The following is a 27,981-nucleotide window of genomic DNA, read 5'->3' as shown; positions in this document are numbered from 1 at the left end:
TCAAAGGAAGGAGTCCTTGTTGTGACGCAATGTCAGTAGTAACATGAGCAGCTCAACGCAACACTCATCTACAGCTGACTTGGTAGTTAAAGAGCCTAAAAGACCATCAGGTATTTTATAAAATGTTTTTTCTTTGCTATTTGCTTATTAAATATATCATAGGTAAAAAAGTATTTTACACACTTAGCTTCTAACAAACCAAATAGAAAAAGCAATTCTTAGATTAATATATTATTTAATGAAATATTATCCAAAATAATATTTCACGTTTAGTTGCTTTTCCTGACTTCATACTGAATAGAAAGTTTATCTCATCTATGAGAGTCTAAAAAAACACAATCAGCAGTATTAAATTCAAAATCATTTGTATACATACAACATTTATTTTCATATTATTATCACTAACAATTTAAATAATTTTACAACAAGATATGAGTACACCACACTACGTGCTGCTTAAACGGGCTTAGCTGAAGTTGGATGTCATATTTCAAGTTATAGTTCATTTCAATTTTATGCTTAGGCTACACGTGTTTCTATGTTACATGTTAATATGTCATACGATATTACTCAGTTTGTTCACGCATTTATTTACTCTGCGATTGCTTCGTTGCCATCATCTCGTTATCCAGAAGACCAGTGTAAAATGTTCGCAACGTAAAGCCAAATTCCATGAACTTACATACACAATCATTTAACTCGATTATGCTTCTATAGAAATTAAAATTTTTGTAAAGTTTCAGGTCTACACGTTAGTTTGTTCTCAGATAAATAGAGAGTCTTACAGACAGAAATTTTTCAAGCTCCTCAAGTGATAGTTTTCGCTAAAGCTCAGCTATTTAACTAGTATTTGTTCATTTTTATTGTATTGTTATTGTTAAATAATAATCTATGAATAGTAGTTATCGGATGTCCACGTTAAATTTGTCCAATAATTTCACTCGCACATGTTTTAAATTGGATGGATATCCTATTAATATTTATAAATATATAAAACTGTTAATATGAAAGAGACCTTATTAATTTGGTTTTTACTTGTGTTACTGATTTGCATCTAATTACGTATAGCATAAGCCACGTTCACATAAGATTGCTATCTAGCTATGTACCCGGGCTATATAAGTGATTTACAATTTTATAAGTGCTTAAATTAAAAAAAATATTGTTACGCCACTCCACCCTCACTGCAAAGAAGGGCGGGGATGGCCGGATCAAAGAACTGTCCTAACCCACTGAGCGCTCTCTCTCCAACGGCGCCATACACATATGATCTCATTTGTTACTGTCTGGGATCTAGAATTTTCGGTTACGTTTCCCTTGAATGGGAGACTGGTTCATTTATCTAGGACATTCTCCCACATTTTCTTAACAATATCCCTTCTGACTCAAACAGAAGAAAGGTGGATTCCACTTGAGACTGTAGCATTATTAGTTTAGGTTAAGATATTTTATTCTCAAACTACTGGTACACTAATTCTCAATATCAATATAATCGTAACCTTTCAAACATTTAGAAAGTCTATAAACCTGAAACCTTACTAGATAAAGATTTTTTCAAATATATAAACGTTTCTTTGTAAAAAGCATGGACTTAGTTTACTGTAGTTACAATTAATTCGAAGTTATGTTTGTAAACATATTCTTTTATAATGGTTTAATTTTATATTTGTATAATATTAAACGGCCACCGGATTGAATATAAGTAATTGAAAAATAAGTTGGCATAAATGTTGCTTGGAATTACTTTAAAAATGTATTGTGTCAATCGTAATATCTTTTTAAATATTTAATGTACACCTTTTGTCGGGATCCCAATAATCACATCTTGAAATGCGTTATTGGTTAATATGGGCTTACTAACTCGTCCAAACTACATGCAAATACTGCCTTAGTGAGAATTTTAAGCTATAAAGAGGAAATTTATCTTGTAATTTCATTTTATTGGTGCTTTTGAATTCATTTTACTAAATAGTCGTTTATGTTTAATCACCTTAAAACATATTCTGTTTCCATGTAATAATGCCGTATACACCAAAATTTGAGCAAGGAAAATGGTATACCAGGCATTCACGTAATTTAGTTCATCATACTATGCATTTAACCCTGTCGTGAAATGTGATCGATGAGATATTGATAGAAAATAGGAACATATTGATCCGATAAGGTTCCTTCTTAACTATATAATATCCAATAAAGATATTTGGTCGACTTCTGTTAAAATTTTATTTCCGGCAGATGTATACCTCTGGTAAAGGATTATACCCCCGGTTAAGTTAATCATCCAGTAAACTCAACTCTTTGATCAACCAATCCCTCTGGTCTACTTATTCTCTTCATTAAAATCCTTCAAGGAGAGAATCCCCTATTCTTTTAACCCTCGGTAACCTCAAAGTCTCTGAAAATATCTTCAGAGTCAAATAAAACACCGATAAATTTATTCAGCTGTAAAGGTTACAGTATTTTGTTAAGTATTATTCGGATAATCAAAACACGTTTACCTTTAAACTCGCTGTAGCACTGCCTTCCTGAGAGTATACAAAGTCAAGCCCACTTGCTAGTTTACTGAAAACATTTAGCTAACTTAAAACCTGTTACCACTAAAAAACGCCTGAAAGCTAGCAATTTCTTCATTTAAATCATTAAAAAAAAACTTCATAATGACTAACCCGGTCATTTCTTCCAAGCTCTGTACTGGGTAAACCAGAGGTCACAACTCAAATCCAATGGCAAAATCGTTTCAAATTTCATACAAAAAGGTCCAGTTACTGTTTGCCATATCTCTAACTTTTACGCCACAAAACACCCAAGTCAACACTTTGTAAGTAAGTAACACCTTGATCCAGAAAGTAAGTAAATATTTATATATATATATATATATATATATATATATATATATATATATATAGTCTACTTTCTACTCCTTGGAAAACCCCATATCCAACTTCAATTTATCACATAATTTATCTCATATCCCCGAATTGTTTACACCCACCCCTCAGTGAACCGAAGTCGAGTATGTTTTAGATATATATAAAAACCATTCCTATTCCTGAAATTAAATGACCGCCATCTTGAAACCTTGAGATACAAAAAAAACACAGAATAAAAGTTGTGTATAATGACGTAATATATGTAAAACATGTATCGATATGATCTATGTTTGGGATAAACGTTTTGTTCAAATGTGGATGGTCATATCATGAAGCATTTTATTAGTGAATGAGGATAAAGAGCTCATCTATACAATATAAAAATGTTAAGAAATACGGAAGTTATCATGTACAAAACTGCTCCAAAAACCGTCATGAGGGTGATTACAATTGGCAGATTTTTATCAAATCTACCTAATAATTATCCTTGCAATGCTTTATACAATTTTTTAAATTTAAAATATAAAAAAATCACATTGCAGTAGTTCTTGCCGTTGCTCAAAATGTTCTGAAATAAAAACAGCCTAGAACATTTCTTGTATTTTTGTTTTCTCTGTGCTTATATGAGAGGCCCAACGAAAAATCTCGAAAAGATATTATCGTCTCTATAATCAGAAAAGCCATTTGTTAGGGCTACGTTATTATTGTAACTGTTACGCTTAAGCTTTAGAATTTCCTATTAGAAATTATACGTATTAGAAACTTAACCATTTAAACGCTTTTTTATTCTAGAGTGAATATTGGCCATAATCTAGATTTTATAAATTTAGGTTTTGTTTTGTCGCTATACGATATTTAAAGACTTCACAGGTATTTATTCGTATCTTTTACGACCGGATTTGAATTGCCCATAAAGTTTATGATTAATTGAAATCGGTTAGTATAATTGGTCATATATATCGCGGTACAACTTCAGTGTTTATCTTTATTTCAGTTTATCTGTAGTTATGCGTATCAGACGCTGCGCTTTGCCTTTTATATTCCTTACACCTAATATGCAGCAAACAACACAACGGTTTGTACAGTTTGACAGTTTGTCTGTACAAAATACAGTCTTCATTTCTCAATTATAAATTTAAGATCATTATACGATCCAATGGAACTCAAGGGACAAGGCACTTCGATACAAAAAATATATATTTTAAGCAATTATTACACAGTATAACGGATTTTGATACGGAAACTATTTTATTGATACTTATCGGTACAGTGAATTTACTGGTTGGTTCACTATGGATTAAGGCTCGATTAAAAACAAATATGAACGGATGGTCCAAAAGCCATAATTAAATCCAAGAATAATGAAATCTACCCCTATCACATTTACTTATATGATAGATTATTTGATTATATGGATCAATGTGAGAGTTATGGTGTGACAGGGTGTATGAGACAACACATATTTCTTTCTGTACCCAGTTTAGGTTTTTTATGGCAGATAAGTTAAACTTAAATTGAACCTTGCGACTGCTCTGAAACTTTTGTTGTTTGGCGATAATGTAACAATTTTAAAGATAAAAGTAATTCTTCAGCCCGTGTATAGAGACAGACAGAGCCTCAAAGTTGTAATGGAAGGTTTTTTAAACTTGACATTGTCCATGTTATGCAAAAATTATTCTTCACATTATGTCTCAGAGTCCAAAGTTGACATTAACTGTTTCAAACTGGCCTGTCGACAATAAAGGTTGATGAATGGTAAAATAATAGTTTCATAGGTTTTTTTCTAGTAAAATTATTTAATTTTAAATAACCGTGGTCAAAAGTGACAAATACCTTTGTTCTTGGTTTAGGCTATAATGTTAATACTTGCATATATAGCTTATTATATTGTGCAATCTGAAACTTAATGTATATTTTTATTATCGTATATCTTGAAAATAGTTATAAAATAGATTAACATTATTTAATTAATTAGATATCATCTGATAGTGGGTTTTGGTTGATAAAACATTTGATGTTATAGGTGGGTAAAAAACTGTCACAGAATTCAATTGTGTTTAGTTATGTGCAGGCCAAAACTAAGACGTTTAGATAATTTCTTTAATTTGCCAAAACAACATTTTGGCTCCACAGTATTGGGACCTAAAATTGTATTGAATTTTGTAATTAGATCCAGTTCACCTTCCTTTTATTGCAGCGGCTGGTATCTGACGCTATCTCAGACTTGACTGCTGGAGTCTGGAATCATGTTAGTCTTAAGAGATCCAAAAAAAATTCTACGACGAAGAAGTTCAAGACGAAACATTTACATCGTTTCGACATCAGAGAAACGTATAAATAGGTGAAGTGGTAGTCTCATTGTGTCATCAGATACATAACTGAGTGCACTACGATGTGATAGCCGAGTTTTCTACACATACCGTAACTATGGTAAGAAGGAAGCCTAAGACGTCACATACTAGACGATGCAATAAAAGAAAAGTGAACTGGAGCTAAACTCAAAATTCTATTGAATCATCCCTTCCTACCATAGCTACATTATGTCTAAATTTTTAAATGTATTCTAGATAAATAATGAAACAAAAAACATAACCTAACCTTCCCTCCAAAGTTAAATTAAAAAGCGACATCAAAATAAGCAGCTCTCAATGGTTTTCAGTTATGGTTTGCATAAAATATAATTTTCCTTGGAATACATTAATATGTCACTATTAAATTAAAGACTGTTTTAACTTAAAAAGTCGGACTACTTAAACAATTTCGGACTAGTTTAATTTTTTGTATTTAAATGAACAGTTAGAAAGAATATTTTTTGGAGAAATTCAAAACCATTTTGCAAAATAAGGCTTATAAGTAAACTAGATAAAGTTATCTTCTTATTACTTTAGACATAGTGGGTACCACCCACTTGTTGTGTAACTTTGGCTCCCATGGGAAATATTTCGTTGAGCAAAGGAGTAGAAGCTGTTTCGATGTTCTACTCTTCAGACAAACATAGACAGCAGGTTTTAGCTGTCACTATGTTGCAGTGTATTCAGTTGAAGATGGAAAGCTTCACTATCTTTTCGAATCCCATCACAGCTAGTGTAGGAGACTAAACTCTAGTACTCAGATAAAATTATCCTTCTTAAATTGCAGTATTTTTGCTGGAGTTGATAACTCTGTCATAGTTCTTTGGTTAACTACATCGAACTAAGGTGATTTATTTGTTTTATTAATCTATTTATCAGACAATCAATGGTTGCTACTAGGTATTGCCACGAGATCGCGCTTTAAACATAGTTTTTATGGACTTTATCACCTGCTTTATTAGATTGGTGGCTGACATTATACTATAGCTTTACTCTCTTTTATTTCGATTGAGAGTAAATTGTATGATACAATAGTAAAAGTATCGAAAAAAAACAATCGATATAATTTATTTTCAGGGTATCTTGACAATTTACATTCAGTATAGTATGGAAAAGCCCTGACCGTATATACTAAACGCGTAAGTGGACAGCTTTTAAACGCCAAATTGCTGGCATTATATCGATGGTTTAAAGAAACAAACAACACAAATTATCTCAGAACACAAATTAAAACACTTGAGAAGTAATTTGACCTGTTTTGCTCGATGATCGGTGAACCAGACAGATAACTCTGGGTTTATCAGAGGAGGGAGTGCATGTTTTGACACATTGTCAGATGTAACATGGACGACTCAACACAACTATCATGTACTAGCGTTTTGGAAGTTAAACAACCTGAGAGACCGCCAGGTGTGTGTTTATTTATTAAATATTAGTTTATTTTTATTATGTTTTATTTATAGAAATGTCACAATTTAAACACTAAATATTTAAACGTTATTTATTTCACACATAACTTTATCTTAGGCCATGTGTATCACAAAATGTTTTGACCAATCTCGTTTTGTTCAAGAATAATACTTTTTGAATAATTTATTGTTCGCATTTTCCATTATTTTTCTGTTTCTACTTACAATATACAATCTGACCGAACCGTACCAACCTCATTTATGACTATTAACCAACAGTTTTATAATTAATTACCAATTAATTGTTGATAAGTATCAACCCTAGTATTTCAATACACTAATTAGGAATTGTTTACGTTTATAACACGTAAGTATAATAATACTTATAGTTCAGTATACTCAGTGAACCATTCTAATAATAATAAACTAATACTAGTTATATTATATCTATAAAGCTATGACATACCATAAAATTAATAAAAGCATACGCGCTTTGTGTATTTTTATACATACAGTTAAGTATTCAATTAGTATTCGAAGGTAAGAGAACAAGTGAGATAACTATTTATAAATTTTGTTTTTATTTGGGTTACTTATTGATTGTAACTGATTGCTATCTAATGTATAGGTAATGTTTTATGTAATCCATTGAATTGAGGAATGTTTAACGTTTTTAGTTAATTCCAAAATTTATTTACGTGACTTCAGTACAACGCATGTATTACTAAGTACTCCGTGAAATCGTAACGTTTAACAACTGGTTACGACGTTTAAGAAACTGGTATTGTAGAAACAAAACGTTATCAGGTAAACCTAACAAGTATAAAAACCTTTTCAAATCGTGTTTAAACAAAGCCAAAAACTCCGTATACAATATGGTTGTAAGTTATATATTCAAAATCAACACTTACAAAGGTTAAACTTAAGAAATTATTTTGTTTCTCTTCTATAAAATGTAAGTATTATTTCGTAGAGTTTGTACAAATTTCGTTATTGTAATAAGACCCATGACGATTATGAGATATTTGTGCATTTTGCCAGCCATGGCTCATGTAACACAAAACTAATATAATCCCAAAATTAATAATTTATATATGAATGTACCGTACAAAATATGAACTTATAAAATATAACACAAGTTTATGAACACAACTGCCATAATTTCCTCGACCTTCTCTTTTCAATCTTCCAAGTCTTCTTTACGTCAAAGCGAACCAAGAAATGTTTTTTTAATAAAAATCACCACCACTCTCATTTCACAAGAAATTCTCAACTGCTCCTATTCACAATACAAGCTTTCTGGAAAGATCACCGCTTTATACTTGTATTAAAATTTACAATCATATGCCACTTTCAATAAAGAAAGAAAAATCGCTTCCAAGATACAAAGTACTTTCAAAAGACTATCTACTTTCTCACTGTTTCTACAGTGTATCTGAGTACTTGGCTCCTCCGTCAGGACTCTAAGGTTATAACGCTATAAGAAAAAAAATCATTGTACAATTTGTTGTGTATTGTACAAGTTTGTTGTGTAGTTTACTTAGTTTAGTATAACATTTGTAACAATTGACGAGTCTCTGTCAAAGCATTGTGCTCGTAAAGCGTCTGTGACAATTATGCAAATAAATAAATACCTTGTCTCTGCCAATGAAAATTTTCAAGATGATTGCCATTGCCATATGTACAAAAGAAAACATTTCGGCAGATCATTCTATACTTATTTTATTAAGTTATATGTTAGGAAGGTACCGTACAAAGTTTAGAAAATGCATAGTTATATTTTAGTTTTAGTTATTAGATTAAGATCATCATAAAGCAATTCATAACACAATTTTTTAATTCAAAGATCATGTAAAATAATTGTAATTCTTACGCCTTGATATCTAGAAAGTTTTCAAGATGACAGCTGCTCAAAGTTATAGGAACGACATGGGTATATCTATGTTATTACGTATCAAATATCGAAATAGAAAATCGTTTTTGAACTATTTTTGTATGAACAAAGTTTATATTTACGTGGTTTTGTTATACATTTTGTAACTTTTTTCTATAAAAACAGTTACATATATTTATATGACTTACGAGTATATTAACACACCAACTATTAGAGCCATCATGTCATCACTGTTGTACAGATTTACACTCCAAACAAATAATAAATCTTCATTTTGATGTTTCTAAATAAAAACCTCACGTGAGAAATCTTCATTTTTCGAGTGAACCGGAAGGGATTTTTTGAAAGCAATTAAAACGTTAAAGAAGTATGAATTCAAGCATGAAAAAGTACATATTACATGTGCCTTAAAGGTCACCAAAGTAACTCAGTAAAATAAGGCAAAATAAGGATGTAACCTCGAAATGAAAGATAATAAGCTAAACATTTGCATACGTCTTTATTTTGATGGTATAAAACTTAACTCAAAAATCTAATATAATCACGTGTACGCGACTTAAGATATTTAAGATCAAAGGTCACGAAAATCAGGTTTTTGCAAATATCTCGTTTCCCTTACGCTAAATGACTTTGAAGGTAGTTAGAGAAATTGTAGAAGGGAAAATTCTCTTCAAATTTTGTCAGAAGTAATTTTATGTACGTTCAACCCTTTTTGAGATACACCGCAAAGAGTAGGGGACCGCTTACCTGTATATACGATAATGCGAGGTCAGCCAGTAGAATACAATAAATTAGTTATATTGTTAATTATTCACTTACTATTATTATTATTACTTAATACTATTATTATTATTATTATCATTATTATTTAATATAACATATCTTATATTTAAATATCTTAAGTCGCGTACACGTGATTATATGAGACTTTTGAGTTTTATACCATAAAAATAAAGACGTATGACAATTTTTAGCTTATTATCTTTCATTCCGAGGTTACATAATTATTTTACCGGACTAAAGGGGATATGTTAGTCAACAGAATACAAGACTTAAACGACCAGAAAAAAACAAAGCTAGAATTAAAGTAAATGTTACAGTGCTTTTAAAGTGTTTACATTTCTATCACATTGGTAACTTACAATGAATGATAGTGGGTTGGATAAGAGTTCCTACAGTTGATACATTTGTTTGACGTAAAATCTTCAAGATAATTAATATTTATGATACTTGTAACAAACACAATTATCGATTTTAAAGGTCAAGAGTTGCAATATCGAGTACTGTAAATATCATTACCTTTATCTAGTGTTTTGGAAACTTTATCAAATTACTTTATTGCGTCCATAAAACATATCCAGTTATCAATGACTAAATCTTATACTCACTATTCCTTAGGATAAAAGTTTTAAACGTATAAGAAAATTAATATACAATTTTTGAAATAACATAACTTTTCCAGTAATAGCGGATTATTTTTTGAATTACCTAAGAATAGCTGTGGTACCTAAACAGAATAATGGTATATATGATTGGAAATATTGGACGAATCAATGCATTAAAAACCTATCAGCTAATTAATTATGCTGATAAAGTAAGTCTGTCCAAAATAATGTTGTTCAAAGTTTTTTGACCAGGTAAAATTTCAATAGTCAAGTAGTTTTGTCTTATTGAAAAATATAACTTTTTAACACAGATATTCAATATATTTTACAATTAAACTATTATTTTTGGTGGGATCAAACAAGTGTCCCTTGGCACCACTGTCATCTGATTTTCAGAAAAGTCAAAGACTATCTATTTTCAAGCACACTAATACATCTGAACACTACGTCATAGTTAATAACGTATATTTAAAATCCAAATTGGTGCATTAATTTTAGCATAATCCCATATATCCCCAGAATATGGAAGAGATAAACTGATACTTTAAAATACGGTAGTAGTAGTAAAGGGTCGATACTGACCCTTTGGGCTTATACAGGTTGTTTTTATTAAAATGCGAGCTTTGCCGAACACAATGTTGTTCGAATAGGTATCTAATTCGTAGTTATATGGCTCTGAAAAGGTTCATTACCATTCTGGAACTTCCAAACAGGTCTGGGTGTCCGGCACTGCCAAGCTTTCATGACATTCATTTGCCTTGTGTTGGCATATTCAATGCGGGTCAACCTATCGGTGGGCATTGTTGCCATGACGGACAACTCTTCAAACCCGGCCTTCACGGTAATTTATTCAGGTACATAATTGTCAATCTAGAGTATTTGTTTATTTAATACACATTTTAGAACACTAAATATTTAATTTTTGAAAATTATTCAAGATTGAATAAGAATGTTAAGCTAATTCTTCAGCGATTTCCCTACTCCTCTAGGAGCTCCCTTGGGACAGCTCTACAAAAGGCATCATCCTTAGCTCCTTCTTCTGGGGCTACTTGATCCTTCAAGTTCCAGCTGGAGAAATGGCTCGCAAGTTTGGAGCCAAATATCTCCTTTTTGGTGCCATGTTGATCTGCTCAGTTTTCACTATGCTCAGCCCCATCATCGCTCAGAACCTCAGCTGGACGGTTTTCTTCATGACTAGGGTCATCCAGGGCCTTTCTCAGGCAAGTTCATTAATACAGAAAGTAAGTATAAATATGTTAGATGATATAGTATACATGATGTATCGTGATTGATTGAATTGATCGTAAACTATACTTGGTTGACTTAATACTTATGCGTTAATCACTTTCTACGTACTCATGTGTTATACGTATGATATATTACCAAGTCAATGACCAAAAAAAAATTCACACATGAAACAAATAATGACAAGGTAATATTGAGGATGTTTTGCACATGATTTTACGTTACATTGATACCTGTATAAGGGATGCGATCAAAATCGAGATAAAATGGGAAATAAATGCTTTATGGAAAGCTTTTTTATACAATATTGGGAAGCTGATAATCGAATATTATTGTCAATCGATATCATCGATTTAAACCTTGAATCTATCGTGAAGACTTGATATAAACCTCATAATTTTGTGACCTATTACGATGTAGCCCAAGGGGTGATAAAGTTAAATAAGAATAATTTTAAGCTAAGATCAATTTTATTAAATAAAAATATATTGTATTTTACCAGATTCCCACAAATGCCCTAGGTGTAACTTAAGCCAATAACTAATCTTAATAGGCATTTTGTTATATGGTGGTTGTTGTTATTCAGACTTCATTTGACTAACTTGGAGAACTTAATTTTCGAGGGGATTTTTATTAGACTTTTCAAAGTTTGTTATAAAGAATTTTACCCTTCTTCAATACGTTTGTAAAGGGCAACACAAACACTTTTAAATGACATTAAAAACGAAAAAGAAAATTGAAAACGAAACTCAATGTTTCCTGCTCTATTATTTGTTACTTCAAAGAGAAATGTTGTGATCTAAAAATATTGCTTTTCATATACTGAGTTTTAGCAAAGCCTATCACTCGTGCGGCCGAAAAATTTAATTTCTGTCTGTTTGTCGTGCCGGACAAACAGACATCGAAAAACGAAAAACGATTCGAAAAACGAATCAATGGATAGATACAGTTTTGCATGAAGTTTCATTTATATATTAGAAAATACTGAGGTCGATGACGGTACGTGTCAATCCGTGGGAATTGGCTGAATGTTAGTGAATATTTTTTACATTTTTCGTATGGGTCACTAATACGGCAGTGAGAAAATGTAGAGTAAATAAATGTTTAAACAAACTGAATCCAATCATATTTTATTTCAATATAGCCTATATCATTCGTGTAAATACAATTTATTAAAATTTGTTCATATAAGAGTAATTTTAACTATGGGTTCTATGCGATCACCAGAATTTAATTTTTTAGTATGTACTCAACATGTCACTTTATTTAAACTACTGTACTTTCTTACTGTAGTAGAATACAGAAGTAGCATACGTTGGCCTTAACGTTGGAATTTTATGGCTATTTACTTTACATTAGATGTGAAAAGTATTTTGTCTATATTTGTGTACGGTAATACAAGAACAGTCATTTATAACTAAGTTAATAGACAATTAAATGTAAAGAAAGTTTTATAGAATTTTTTCTGGTGGCAATGCTCGATTTAGAATTTTTCTAGCAATGAAGATCCTAAGTCATCATAAAACGATTTAAATCCTCATAACTCTAATAAATGAAGCAGTACGTCCCTTTACATGTCACGTAACAGGTTTCGCTGTGGTTGCATGCTAAATTTCCAATCTATAGCTCATTTAATGCTCGAGATGTTATGCGGTCAGATAGACAGAAATCAAACACAAAATAAATGTTTACATCGCCAGCAGACAAAAGAAGGAATTGTGTCAGTCTATTAAAGTAATATGCTACAATGACCCTGAGTCAAATTCCATGGTTAACATACACCATAATAGCTCATTCTTTTCTATGTAAAACTAAAAGATTCGGGCAAAATTTAATGTCTGTAGATAAAATCTTTTTAGATTTCTTGCCCCATCACGCATTTAGATATTTTTGTATTAAATTAGGTTTAATAACATATTGTTTGACAATAAAAGATCTGTTAAGCTCGAAAGGGGTTTTCACCGTAAGATTGTGCTGAAGACAAAACCTTGATACAGAGTTTTATTATTGAATTTCTTTTCCATTATTTATCTGTTACTCTATAAATAACAGTTAAGTTGAAATCTCAAATATTTGTACTCTTCTTGTTTAAAAATTCATTTTTTGCTGTTTTTCGTGGTTATCTATATCATGGTTATCCATAATCCATAAAACCAATATCAAGTTACTAATTCTCATTCAAATCACATGTGTGGCATTTCTAGTCAATAGGTCTGTTTCTGTTTGAGATATCGTGCGGACAGAAAAAACACACAGACAGAAATTATATTTTCCAGCCCCACGAGTGATAGACTTTGCTAAAGCTCAGTAAATGAAAAAGCAATATTTTTAGATCACAACATTTCTTTTTGAAGTAACAAATAATAGAGCAGGAAACATTGAGTTTCGTTTTCAATTTTATTTTTCGTTTTTAATGTAATTTAAAAGTTTTTTGTGTTGCCCTTGACAAACGTATTGAAGGAGGGTAAAATGCTTTATAACAAACTTTGAAAAGTCTAATAAAAATCCCCTCGAAAATTAAGTTCTCCAACAAACGAGTGATAAACTCAACCAATAGTTTAAATATCTTGTGGTTCCATAAAACTACCCGAAATGTATAAAAATACGTTCGATACTAAACAGATTATTAATGATTGTAACTGTAATCACGTTCTTCGATATAGTTTTTACTTTCAAGCCAGCACTTATATGGAATTTACAATATGTAATGACTAATAAAACAAGTATGTTACAGGGGTTTTTCTATCCCTCAATAAATGCATTTTTGGCTAAATGGGCTCCTCCATTAGAGAGAAGTAGGATATTTTCATTCGTGTTTGTAGGTAAGTATTTCCTGTTCTAATGTTAAACTACATACATTCATATTTACTCATATTTACGTGTTAAAATTTCTTTAAAACATTTCATGCAGATCATATGAATTATTAGACTATACTACCACACAAATAAAAATATAACTACAATTTAAACTTATACTTACGATTTGTTTTGCTTTTATCTCAAGGTGTTGTTTTTTGAATAGCGATTGATAGCACACAGAGGTTCTAAAGTTATTAATATATAGCTTTTATGAATAGGTTATATTATACTGACGGGCTTACAATAGTGAAATCGCAAGTATATAGACATACCCAATATAGCTAATAACTATGATAGCAACGATGCACCAATTGGAAATCCAAATAGGAACCTAGGCAAGTGAAACAAATATAAAAATCTGATGGTATTGAATTGGAAAATTCTATTTGATTAAACAACGGATGAATCCAATTGTAATTAGTATAAAAATGACAATTAGGTGGCATAAAGATTAAATCTAGAAACATAAATTTAAAGAATTCTTTCCGTGGATTATCAGACAGAGATGTGCTTAAAATTTCAGGAACACAATTCGGTACCGTACTGACAATGCCCATAGCTGGGTACCTGGCCGCCAGTCCGTGGGGGTGGCCCAGTATCTTCTACTGTACCGGACTGTGCGGTGTATTGTGGTCTGTGGTCTGGCTGTTTGTAGGCGCCAACTCTCCGGACACCCACCCTTCCATCAGTGATAGTGAACGCCACTACATCAATTCCGCTCTTGTCAATACGTCTGCACAAAATCACGTACGTACCAATCCATAATGTTTCGTTATTGTATTTCGAGTTTTCCATGAAATACATACTTTAAAATATTATATCTCGCAAAGCGCAGCAGCCTGTTACGTATCAATCGTGTCCGTGACTAAATTAAGTATTGTAGAACAATCGCTGTCCATTTTCGTTTCTTTTGTCAAAAGAAATGCAATTATAAACACGTCATACTACTCGCGCTATGATTTATATATCCCATAACAATAAAAAAACAGAATATGTTTTATGTTTCATATGAATAAAGTACCTCCAATATGAGAAACAAAATAAGTATACAATTTTTAAAAACTGTTTTAATAATCTTGCATTTATTCCGAACAGTCAATTAGTAACATACAACTAAATACATTACGTTTTATAACCTTATTAGTACAATATTTATCAAATGTTATATTTATTTGTTTTTTTTTTTCATTACTAGTATATTCTTATGTTTTACACACATATAATAGGATTCAATATTCTCAAAATATCCTTTAAATGTATTTTAAAAGTTGTGGTATGTAAGGAAGTATTATTTTTCAGTTAAATATTAGTAAAAATAATTTATTTTTAGTCTATAATATTATTTGATCTATACAAAATATCTTTAAGCTTACATTTTATTAGAATATAGAACAAATATATTTTACAAATAGGTATTCCCTTTGTGAGATGATATACAACAGGGAATAGGGATATGAAGATGGCGTATATTTGCCGTTTGTTCAATGGACTTGTCAACAGATTAAACACAGGAATATTTGACTTCTCTTTCAAACTTCATATCAGTTTTTCAGTGTCTGTGTCCCTCCCAATTGTACATTTCGTAGTATCCCGAATTATCTCAACAGATTGGGCCTCAAGATTACAAGTTACAATTTAATAGACAGTGGGAAATAGGTGACATTAGGTTAAACACAAACATAATGTTGAATGATTTCTAAAGGACATTCCACAATACACATTTCACCAACAGTCTCTCTTTATTTTGATGTTCTGATTTCCTGCGTTAGTCTTATTGTCATTTTAGGGTAATTTTCCACACCATTCAAAATTATTTAATTTAAATATCTTACACGGACTAATATTTTTAGTTTTAATTGTAAGATTTCGTATATAACGTTGAATTATTTTATACCATTAGAAGATCAAAATAGAACTTAAATAGCCTCGCCATTTTCAATAAATATTAAATATATTAACTGACTTCATGTTTAAATTTTTTAGAAAAATAAAGTTATATGTGCAATAACTTATAGTCCAAATTAATTGTTTTGTTTATACCAGTTGTTCACTCTCGTTTAGTATGACCATGTAGTGTAGGATTGTTCAAACTTTTTCCAACGAAATGTTCAGAAAAATTAGCTGTGCGCCATTAAATGCTTTACAGCCGGAGATTTGGTTATAGCAAAATAACATGGTGCATACCAACAATAAAATAATGTTTTTAATAAAAGTTCAAGGTCAGAAGATATCCATAACAGAACATACTATGATCTACAAACAGAAATTGGGCTTGTTGCCATCTCAGCAATGGTCATTTGGTAATGAGGTCTCTTGTTTGGAGTGATTCTGTAGAAGCTCACCCACCATTCATCCGAGAAAAGGCAACTCTCTTCCTTTTACACAGAATACCATTCCTGTGGTCTTCTTAACCTCCATGCTATCATGCATTTTTTTATTATTTGAAATTTTTACAGAATACCACAGGATGACGATGAATTTAAATCATATGTCCAACTGAGAATTTCAGAATAAGCTCGTTTGTACTTCATAGTGTAAGATGAGTAAAATAGAGTAAAACACACACACGCTCTTATGGTGGTAGGAGGGGGGGGTTTGTATTATTCAGTACTTAGATGAAGTGCCGTATAGAAGTTTAAATTAGCTTGTTGTTCTTATTATAATAAAGAGTAAACTAATAAAACGATTTCAATTCATCTTTAATTTAGAATTAAAAGCCTTTACTACTGTAGTGAACTATTTGCTACTATCACTTGTCCAAATTTTTTCGATTAAGTATTATGATAATTTCTAATTTGACAATGACAAGAAAAATGTTTACAGGATTAGTTACGATATAATTCATGAATAATGGTAAGTTAATAACTTTTATTTGGGGTTTTATAACTTCAATTCGTTGGTGGATAATGAATTATAAGATTGATAGGAGTTCCCACTTTATTTAAAATATCTAAAAATTCATTGCAAGTCAATAACACTATACCGATATAAAAAATGTGGTTTACAACCTATTTGTGTTTTTTTAGAAACTGGCAACTCCATGGAAGTCAGTTTTGACCTCCGTGCCCTTGTGGGCACTTCTTCTCACACATCTCGGCCAGAACTGGGGCTACTGGATGCTACTCACGGAGCTGCCCAACTACTTCAGTCACGTCCTCAACTTCAACATAAAAAGTGTTAGTTTTCTAACCATCTTCACACATAAAAACATTTAAATATTTTTATTTAAAGCTATATATAATATAAGCGAGCTGCTCAGAGTTCTTGTTTTTGATTAAATTATATCAATTAATTATGTATTAGTTAATACTGACGTGATACACTGTTTTTATTATTGCAATACTTTATTAGTATTGCTTTTATTTATTATTATTAGTAAATAAGGTCAATTTTAAGGGGATAATTTACCAAAAAATCTAACTTTTGAAAAATATGTACTATATTTATTCCCATTGCTATTTGGAAACAAGCATTAAGCCCGAAGGCCGAACGAACGAAACGAATTTTGCATTATCATTTGCCACAAATATGATTTTAGAATGAATTCATAAGCGCACTGTACTGATTTTTCTCCTACATGTGTCTATTTACAACAAAGCAAATAATATATCCATAATATCTGTATAACCATTTAATATAGAAAAAATATGGAATGGTTTAAAATGTGCCAGTAAGGGAAACCCCAAAATGCACATAAAAGCCTACATTATCCTATGTGTAAATTCCCTAAATTAAAAAAGGACTCGTAATGGTTGGTTGAGTTTGCTGCTTATGAGACTATTCAACAATATAATTTTGGCAATAAAGCTCAATCACTTGTATTTAAACCTTAAAAGTATCTCCGGGCAGGTCATCAGATAAAATTATGAGAAGCAAAGGCAAAAGATGAGTGTAAGAAAGTACAAGACATACCAATTGAAAATGAAAAGTTTAAAATTGTAGAAAAGTGATTAAAAAAAAGGTGTTACCTATAACGCTGTCTTGTTTTAACTGTTAAAATATGTGAAAATTTAAAACATCAAAGACTAAACACATTATGTTAATTGTCTTACTTTTTATTATAAGAAAACGTCTGAAGTTCTTACGATTTCAGTAAAATACTTTTTCCGTGTTTTTAAAAGCGTTTTACAGCTTGACTCTTAAAGCTAAAGAACTCAAATCTTGTCCATATGATATTCATTCAATATGTGAGTTAAAATATATTAACCATACTCCTAATATAATTTAAATTAATCGAAAATTAATATTTTTGTCAAAAATATAAAAATGTCCATTGTGTATTTTTTACTGCACATAAAAAGCCATTTTTAATTCTTTGAGGTTTTTTACTGGCTTTGAAACAATGTTTAAAAAATTAATATATTTGCAATACAAGAGTATTTATGTTGTAAAGCAATAAATCGGATTTTTTAAAGCCCCTCCTTCGCCTGAATTCATGTTAAATTTTCTTTTTTAGCCTTTATCTAGGGTATACTTTAACGAATACAAATATTTTTAGAGACAATTATAAAGACAATATTACTAAGGTACATTGTCTTGATCTTGGAGTCAATGAAGGTAGAAACCTTCATCCTCAAGATGTGTTAGTCAACGAACTGAATTTATTGCTTTTTATGCATATAAATTTATTGGTTTTGACTAGATTTCATAGAAATCTGCCTATTGAATTCACTCTCTTGACTGAACTTGTAGAAACATGTTTTGTATTTTCTCCGAACATGGTCCCCAGTACCTATAACTACCATAATTAAAACATGTATGTACGTTATGGATTATTAAATATAATGCGACATTTCAAAACGACTGCCACCTATGAAATCCACCTTTCTTTCGTCTAAGCCAGGGATATTCAAATGCAGTTATGAACGTAAATTTCATATTTTATTGATCAGACACCTTAATGCCTTGATAACTTCCTCTTCATCTAATACCAGAAGAGTTGGAATGGCTGCGTCAATAAAATTTCAAATTTAAAACTCACAACACAAAACTATATGCAAATTACAAGTTTAATGAGTTCTTTTAAGATCATGTTAAACATTATAAAGAGCAGGAATAGTCCACCTTTTTACTCCCTTAGGACAGTAAGCTGAAGACCCTACTGCACTTAGTATTTTAGCCTTGTTTCCGGGGTGATAGATTTCTCAGAATGGGCAAGATTGGTGGTAGGGGCCGCCCCCTGTTAAGATCCCATGCGAAGGAATAGAGGTCTATACTTCATTAATGCCACATTGGACGAAGAGGAGAGTAGCTCTGTTGCAGTATGTTTTGGTTATAGCAAATAGAAGAAAGTTCTCCCTCATTTTTAATATAGCAATACCATATAACACTAAAAGAGCTCCTTTGACTCCAACAATCCCCCTACTCAGTAGACAAGACCTATGAAGTCCAAAATTTTTCCCTAATATTTGCGTCAGTGATGTGCTGTTCCTGGACAACCATGGGGATGCCTAGATGTCAGTGACACATCGGCTTTGTTGGGTCCAGTAGAGGTTCAACCGGAAGGTATACGCTGAAAATACATTAGTGGACCCTTCTGAGGAGATTAAATATTAATTATAAAATGTAATTATAATAATGAAATGTTATTGAATTTATCAATAAAATGTATAAAATAATAAATTTGTTTATTGCAGAACGGACTGGTGACAGCTCTTCCTTACTTGATCATGTGTGTGCTGACTGCGGTATTTTCGTGGATAGCGGACTACATCAATGCAAAACGTCTTCTTTCCCTCAATGTGTCTAGAAAAATGTGGAACTCAATAGGTAAATTAGAAATTTTAAACATTTTTATGTGATTTCTCGTGTTATAGTTTTTTAATCCTGAAACTGATTCAAAGAAACTTTCTAGATTATTTGGTAGTACGATTCATTAATAAACTTAGAACTTTTTAAAGCAAAGTATCAAGCAACTGTGACCCAAATATTAAAAACTTTATTGTATTTTAGGAAAAGTGGAAAACGATAAATAAAAAATCCAAATAATAGTAAAGAACACAATGAAAATAACTGATAAATGCGTGTTTTGACAGGTGCCATACTGATCAGAATAATAATAATACCTATACGTAGCTGGTTAACAACTATATTGAATTCTCCGCCTTGACATGTTTCCCAATTCGACCACAACGAAAACTTACAAAAAATCTTAAATATAAAATAAATACAAAATCTCAATAACTGTAAACATTTTAAAAACGTGGTTTTAAAATCTTAGCATTCATAAGTTTTGAAACTTGTCATTGCTTCACACATCGATTTTCACGTTACATAAATAAGTCACTTGTGAAATTGTCCCTTACTTAAATTTACCGATTAGTCTACACGATTAATGTTATTGCTGTTGCTAGCCTGTGTATGTCATTGACTAAAAGTCGTACATTCTTCCCTTGAATGACCTTATTCACAGTATCCTGTGACATTCAATGTGAAAACATTTAGGAAATCAACCGTAACTCCATAAGTAATAGATAAACTTGTTTTATCTTTTTATACGAATAAACTACCTGTTTTTTATACTATCGTCGGAGAACACCTTAGTTCTTAGGGTGTTACTTCCAACATACACCCTTTGTTGACTAGGCTCATTGGCTGCAGCATAATACTGATTGGACTGCCTACTGTGTCCTTGTATCGGTACTAATGAAGGACGAGGTAAACCCGATATGATAAGTAAAAGAGAGTTAATCCACTGTGAATCGTAATATGGTAAAGGAATAATATTGAGGAATATTTTATGGTAAACTGCCTGTGTTGGTCAGTTTAATGAATTGGAGGTCAGATATTGACATAATACCGAGCGCATGTTACCGCTGCGTACTCTTCCGTAAATATCTCGGACACAACTGGAATTCCACCCATACCGAACTGTTCCAGTATCATAAATTATCCGGTGTTTTATACATGACCCGACAATCTACAGAAATATTAACCCGACTCAAATAAAGTTATATATTTTTAAGGCAATACCGATTCTCTTTTAAACTTTATGACCGTCCTCATGGGCTACTTCCCTATAATAATAACAATAATACATTATTTGTTCTAGTATCAAAATAATTTTTCAAACCACTTTTTCATTCACTCTCTCTCATTTATTCAAATTTATTCACCTCTTCCCCGGTCAGTCAACCAATTAAAATACTCTTTATTCTGTGCCATAAACTCCACTATTATTTAGGACACGTGTGTGGTCAGTGTTGTTTTTAGACGGGTGTTAAATGTCCTCAGTATACACTTTTTATCAAGTTCGGCAAGTTATTGACAAAACAAACTACTGCCTGAGAAAGTAAACGCTCGTGAGCTACCGTCCTGTTTCCCAGTTCGGTAGTCGTCCCTGCCTCTAGTTGCACAAGAGTGTAAATCACCTCGTATGTGCTCGCATTTAGAAAGAAAAACTAAATAACCTCTAGAGTTTTTCTCTAATGGTTACCCTGGCAATGTTAGTGATCAAACTTGTCATGAGTTTAGCTTTCGTCTCTGGTAAATAATGACATAAACTTGAGATCCTAAGCATGATTTGTTTGCCGAAGTTAAAGGCTATGGTTCCCATTTAAAATACAAAAAATGTTTTTTTTTCAGAGGTATAGAACTGACCTAATGATTAAAAAAATGATTGTATTCTAAATACATCTTGCTATCCAATTAGACGTAAGTATGACTATTTTCTTAAAACTTCAAGATCACTAATATTTTTAATGTGAATCAGATCGGTTGCGGGGGTGGAGTTTTATTTTTAACTCAACATCATCGGTCTTTGGTTATCCTTAACTACAAGCTGCCTGTTTTAGTCCTGAAGATCTTGAAAAATACTTAGAGTGATGAGTATAGTCACTACACCAGTCCGGCAGAGTAAACGACACACAGTATACGAATTTTGGATTTAAACGAGCATGAATTCTTATGACAACGGAGCTAAATCAGTCTTCCACCACACGAGTAAATATAATAAAAAGGGTTTTGCGGTACGGTAAGTTCTAAGAAAACGTGAACCGTTGTGAAAGTGAAGGGGACAAACGACAAACACCTCTATAAAGAGACCGAACTAAATATCCATTACTAAGTTGAGCACGAGAGAGAAATCTAAGCGACGATGCAGGAGATTGTATCCGCAACAATACAAATTGAGAGGGGCTGGGACATTGGCCACTCGCAACATAGCGCTATTCAATCAGACCAATCAGAGAATAGTGATCTCTGCACTTAGCTGTCTGTGTGTAGCCAGTTATGTACGTATACGTTTCGTCACTGGAATTATATATAAAGTACGTCTTAACATAGGTAACAGAAATTGATATTAGAGTGAAATCATATTAGGAGCGATGTTCTAAATATTACACACATTCTAATCGATTGCCTGTCCTAGAGGAGTTCACTTCTGGCTGGCTTTTACCTACAAAGCCACAAAAGCCGATGTGCCACTTACATTTGGGCAACACCATGCATATCCACAAGTGGCACATCACAAACCACAAATATTTAAATATTGGGTTAAAAAGGTTGAAAAAAGGCCTAGTCCACAGCGAAGGATAACTGTTGGTGTGGGTGAAGGTCTCTAGTATTAAAGGCACACAACACTAACACACCACTAATCTATCATGTTTATAGATTAGTGTTCTTGTTTTACTAATCTATAGACAAGGCTTGTACGTTTCTCTATCCACTCTGACTAGAAGAGAATGGAATAATGATAGCCCTCCCCTTCTAAGGTGATATGATGAGATATGGACCCCACTTTTCCTCCTCATGGGGTGTCGACAGGACCTTGTCACTAAATTACCGATCCTGGAAATCCCATCACTCCAGCGCAAAGGTAATTTTAGGACCAGTGCAGCAAGGGGTTCCCTCAGCTTCATGTCTTAAGTGAACGAAAGAAAATATTAACAAGACATTGAACACAAAGATTTAGTTCCTGCATCCTTATTTATTGTGTAGTGACTCAAAGTATGCGTAATGTAATACATCCTATATTTGATTGCAATCTAATGTATTGTTAGTATAATGTTTCAAGATACTTCTTATGATAGCCATACATTTCAAAGTGCAGAAATTACGACAAATTATTCTACAGCTTATTTCTTTACGAATTTTAAAACGGTTTTTGCATTATATATAAAATATAAGAAATGATTACATTACTTTTGTTTCAAAAACCTGATTTTCAGCTCATTACGGAGGAGCTGCTGCTCTGCTAGCTCTCCCCCTTGTGACTAGTGTCTCTGGTGCCGTCATCTTGTTGACTACAGCCATAGCACTCAACGCTGGGATATTCACCGGATACCTCACCAACCACCTGGACCTTGCACCCAACTTTGCCGGACTTCTCATGGGCATCACCAACGGTTTCGCTAACATCACCTCCATCCTGGCCCCGACAGTAACTGGATTTATCGTCTCCGATGAGGTGACCATATTTTCTTTAAGTCTAAACTGCTTTTAATCAGTTTAAAAATAAAACAGTTATAGCTCACTAATACATTCATATTATAACAATTCGTTATTATATTCGTAAATTATTCGTTATTGTTTATGAATCGGAATAAAAAATTGTGGTTCTTGGTAGCTACAGGATAATTACAATATAATGAAATGCTTCAAATGTTTAAGCGACACAAACTAGTTTCAGTAGTTTGATCTTCTTACCAGGCGTATCGTGAATTTCTTCCATGTGTAATGCCATAATTGGTTATACCAGTAGCAACTTACACTTCTGAAGGAACGTATACGTTTTCCAAGTAATGCAGATTTAATTGGATTTGAATGCTAGTTGGATCAATAAAATAATTAAATCTTGTTTTTATTTTCATTAAATTATTATCATATTAGGTTCTACATTTATTTAGAACCAGGTTATTCTAACCTGTCTCATCTACTGATACAACCTAAAAAGCTGAAAATTTGCATTCACATAAATTGGCTCCTAAACATGTAAGGTACAGTGATGTTATGTCATTATTCTTGCTGAACACTTAAGATGTCTAAGGCTTCTCTACAGGTGCTAGTGTTGTCATTTCTAAATATAGAAAACAGTAGGAAATGGAATTTTGCACGCATCATTCTTCGACTTAAAATTTCGACGTCCTTATACATTATTCAGAGGGATAATTATGAGTGCTTTCAATTTCGGAATTGAGGCGTTTGTACTACAATTTTCAAAAAAAAGGAAGGCAATGATTCAAACGGGTTAATGGCTTTTAACCATTTTTTACTGACAATGGTGAATTCATTGTTGAATAAAAATGCCAATTTTTTAAATTATTTAATCATTATTATTTTTAATTAATTAATATCGTATTACTATAATATTAATAATAATATTATTATATTTTATATATATATATATATATATAATATATATTATTATTAAATATTAAACATTTATATTAAGTATTTAGCATTTATATGTGCGCCTTCCAATCTAATTCTTTCTTTTTCTTTTCCATTTGCAATGCACCTCTAATGAAGGTGTTTAATAACTTCAAATATATTAAACATTCGCTTAAATAACTTTCTATACATGGTGAGTTTACCTTCACTTCTACAATATAATGCATAACATGCTTTATCGAGAGAATAAACATTAGGAAATCTGAAGGCACATATCTCTACATCAGCTGGAAAATTAGATCTATTCACATTCAGAGTGTTATTTATTTTTACTTCAAATATCCTTATATCAATATCATATATCAAATATCATATTATGTTTTGTCATGTGCGATAAGCACGTCTGACAAATTTTTGCACTCATTACTGTACATTAACTTTTCAATATATTCGGTCAGCTGCAACATATTATAACAACAATCAAAATTAACAACCAGAATCATAGCTTATACAAAACCTGCTTTGGATGTTGCATCTGTGTCATGTATGCCAATCATGTTGCTGGATCAGCGGTCTTTTTTGTTTAAAAACCTAGAATACGTACATTTAAAAAATATTAAATAACTGCAACCTTAGGCACAAAGATAACATTTATTTTCTGGTTTATATTTAAATCTTCTTTCTCTTTTTTAGGTTGGTGGTATAAATCACGAGAATTTAATATTTTCTCAAAAGGACTCACTAATTTCTGCAAGGTTTCAGACTCCCATACAGAGATGTCCTATAACTTAACATGGCCTATATACTTGCATTTTCTATTGTGTGACATCTACTAAACATATGACTTTTAAATTGGTAATTATGCAAATATAAATATAAGACAGAGCATTTTAATTATTATTTTTTGTTCTAGACAAGTCGATATGAGTGGCTGGTTGCCTTTTACATTTCCGCCGGTGCTTTCTTCATTGGAAACACGATTTTCATACTGTTTGGGTCCACCGACATCCAGCCTTGGAACAAACCATCAGAAGAGGACAGTCATGTGAAACGAGACGAGCATGTTGTATAATGGAGTTAAACGAGTTAAATCATTCAATGACATTGTATTGCTTTGTTTACAGTTTAGCAGACAATGAGCTTTGCAAACACAAAGAGTTAAGTGTTTGTTACATAGAAGCACAGATAAACGCCGGATTAGAACTACTTTACTGAGTGATAATTTAATCAGAGATTAAATGTATCTATTAACCGCCCAGGCTTATTACCTTTTATATTTTGTATGAGAATTAAAGTTTGTTTACAAACAAATATCTTGATGATTATTAATGACATGGAATGAACCAATTAAAGTTGCCTTTGCTTTAGTTTCTAATTTGTATTTTTGATATGTAATAGTAGTTAAATTATACGTTGTATCTTTATTTGTATATATATACTTGATTTTTATGTGATTTTCATACCTGATCTTACATAACTTGCATACACATTTGAGAAAAACACTGAATGTCCTGAAATGAAGGACTATTTGGAAGAGGGCATTATACGTTTAGAATAGTAAAACTTCTTTAAATTCTCTAATTAGTTTTAAAGAATGCACATTACAGTCTCCAAACTGGATTAAAATGTACATTTATGTCTTTCATTAGAATATCCTAATTTAATCCTGCGGTTTTGATTGGCATTGTCTTCGGGAATATATGAATGAAGGAAATATATTTTGAACGAGTTTTAATATGATTTGTTGGATCAAAAAGATACCCCTTTTAGACAAAATTGAGATTGCGTATCATTTAATTTGAGAGGACGAGGCAATGAGGAATGATGTTGCTTTCAATAAATTAGTTCTTTCTCAAAGCGCCACGTGGTGACTCTTTCCTTTTAAGTTTTATATACCTATCAGAGTTAGCATTTAGACTACAATCGGTAACTGATAATAATCTCTGACGTACTATATGAAGTAGAAGAGAAAATTCTAGGTGTATTTCAACATCGATTTAGGTATTGATCACAATGGATCATTTATATGAGAAAAATGTTTGTGAACATTCAAATTGTAATTTTATATGTGTGCCATATTTGATTCCTTAAAAATGCATACGTCTATCTATCTTTCCGCATCGCATCTCGAGATTGAAATAGAGGTGAAACTTTGCAAGCAACCTCAGCGAAACCTTGGTATGGAATACTCGTACCTTGCAAGTTGGCCACTATGGATTTAACATTTTAAAATTAATTTCACGTGTTACTACATAAAGCCTGCTTACTTCTTTATTTAAAATTAAATAGCGTTTCTTAAGTAAGTAAAGTTTCTATGACGTTTAGCCTGCCAGATTTTACAGCTCATCAACTGATGTGTGTCCTGAAATCTATGAAGGTTTCAAAGTTAGCTTGCCTGTAAGTACATTATTTTATGTGTATTGTGTATCCAACCGATGTATCCAGGAATTTTATAAATGCACAAACCCTTGAGTATAAAAATCTTTTAGTGCTTCAGTATTTTTTATTTTATTAATACATTGTACTACTCCCCTCCTATTTAAAATGTTTACCATATTTGTACTATGAATTATTTTAATCCGGCTTTAAGCTTGTGTATACTGCTGTAGCTCCATGTAGGCTTACTATATTATAGCCTCACTTATGGAGTCGGATATCAGAATCAAAACTCAGAATCATACCATTTCGTTGGACCTACGTTATGTTTAATACTTCTCTTTGTTTTAAATGATCTGATTTGAATGTATATTCTATGCAATACATTAAGCCATGTTTATACTTGCCAATTATTATTCCAGTAATTTATGTATGTTTATGTATTACGTTATTATTTATGTATGTAAACTAAACTTCCCTCATAGAGACTATAACAACAATTTCTAAATTCTTTGAATAAAGCATCGCAATAAGAAAGTGTATTACATACAAGACTTCTGCAATCCTATAAGAGTCTTTTAAAACCCATTTCGGATCGTTTAAAAAGATCGTACCTGTCAATGAATGACTGCTGATGATAAGATGGTGATTGCTGCCATACAGCATCTGATCCATTAAAGTAGATTAAAATCTAACAAGTTGCTTGCTAGGTAATTTTTTCTGTTTTTTATTATTGTGTATACATCTTATCTTATATTATTGTTTTATTACTAAAGTATTATTAATAAAATTGTTTATTAATGTGTTAATTTACAATTCTATACGATTTCCTACTGCTATTGTTTGTTACTGTTATAACAGTTTGTAATCGTAATTTTTGGTGGTTTGATACTTATGTATTTATTTATATTACTTGTCTAATATACTATTGATTTATACATATGTTCTATCTAAACATTTCCATCTCTCGTGCACCTTTATTTTAAAAAATGGTGTGTACCGTTGGAATAAATAAATAAATAAAATAAGATAGGCACCAGAGTTGCAGATTAGATAAACCAATGGGGTTCGTTATACTATCCTTTTAAAAATATTGAAATGATAACAATGTTATTGGCCTAGTTTTATTCACCTCCTTTATTGAATCCTTCCTAGAAGTCCTTGTAGAAATTCTTGTTTAGGTTTATAATTATATGAATCTTGAATATAACATGGAGAAGTATGTCTGTTGGAAATATATAAATAAAGAACTGCATGTTTTAG

At 31.6% G+C, this 27,981-nt stretch overlaps 1 protein-coding gene across 3 annotated transcripts; it reads left to right on the top strand.

Annotated features, from left to right (window-relative positions):
* Positions 1–31: 31 nt before the first annotated feature.
* On the top strand, positions 32–27,831 carry LOC124367641 (putative inorganic phosphate cotransporter). 3 transcript variants are annotated; one of them, XM_046824622.1, is made up of 9 exons: positions 32–110; positions 10,623–10,750; positions 10,899–11,129; positions 13,889–13,976; positions 14,537–14,760; positions 17,040–17,189; positions 19,650–19,782; positions 23,181–23,419; positions 25,256–27,831. In XM_046824622.1, the coding sequence occupies exons 1-9, from the start codon at positions 44–46 to the stop codon at positions 25,412–25,414; spliced, it is 1,419 nt and encodes a 472-aa protein (XP_046680578.1). In that variant the 5' UTR covers positions 32–43; the 3' UTR covers positions 25,415–27,831. The 3 variants fall into 3 exon arrangements, with proteins under 3 accessions (XP_046680578.1, XP_046680577.1, XP_046680579.1); XM_046824621.1 differs by lacking the exon at positions 32–110 and adding an exon at positions 6,512–6,631; XM_046824623.1 differs by lacking the exon at positions 32–110 and adding an exon at positions 6,610–6,631 and having other exon boundaries at positions 10,623–10,763; positions 25,256–25,653.
* Positions 27,832–27,981: the final 150 nt, after the last annotated feature.

Source organism: Homalodisca vitripennis, chromosome 8 (genome assembly GCF_021130785.1).
Source record: "Homalodisca vitripennis isolate AUS2020 chromosome 8, UT_GWSS_2.1, whole genome shotgun sequence".
In the NCBI taxonomy this organism is placed as follows: domain Eukaryota; kingdom Metazoa; phylum Arthropoda; class Insecta; order Hemiptera; family Cicadellidae; genus Homalodisca; species Homalodisca vitripennis.
This window is presented reverse-complemented; position numbering and strand designations above follow the sequence as displayed.

Coding starts and splice junctions, on each gene's coding strand:
- LOC124367641 (XM_046824622.1), top strand. CDS start 44: ATGAGCAGCTCAACGCAACACTCATCTACAGCTGACTTGGTAGTTAAA. Junction 14,761..17,039: donor ATACGTCTGCACAAAATCAC/GTACGTACCAAT, acceptor GTGTTTTTTTAG/AAACTGGCAACTCCATGGAA. Junction 17,190..19,649: donor TCAACTTCAACATAAAAAGT/GTTAGTTTTCTA, acceptor TGTTTATTGCAG/AACGGACTGGTGACAGCTCT.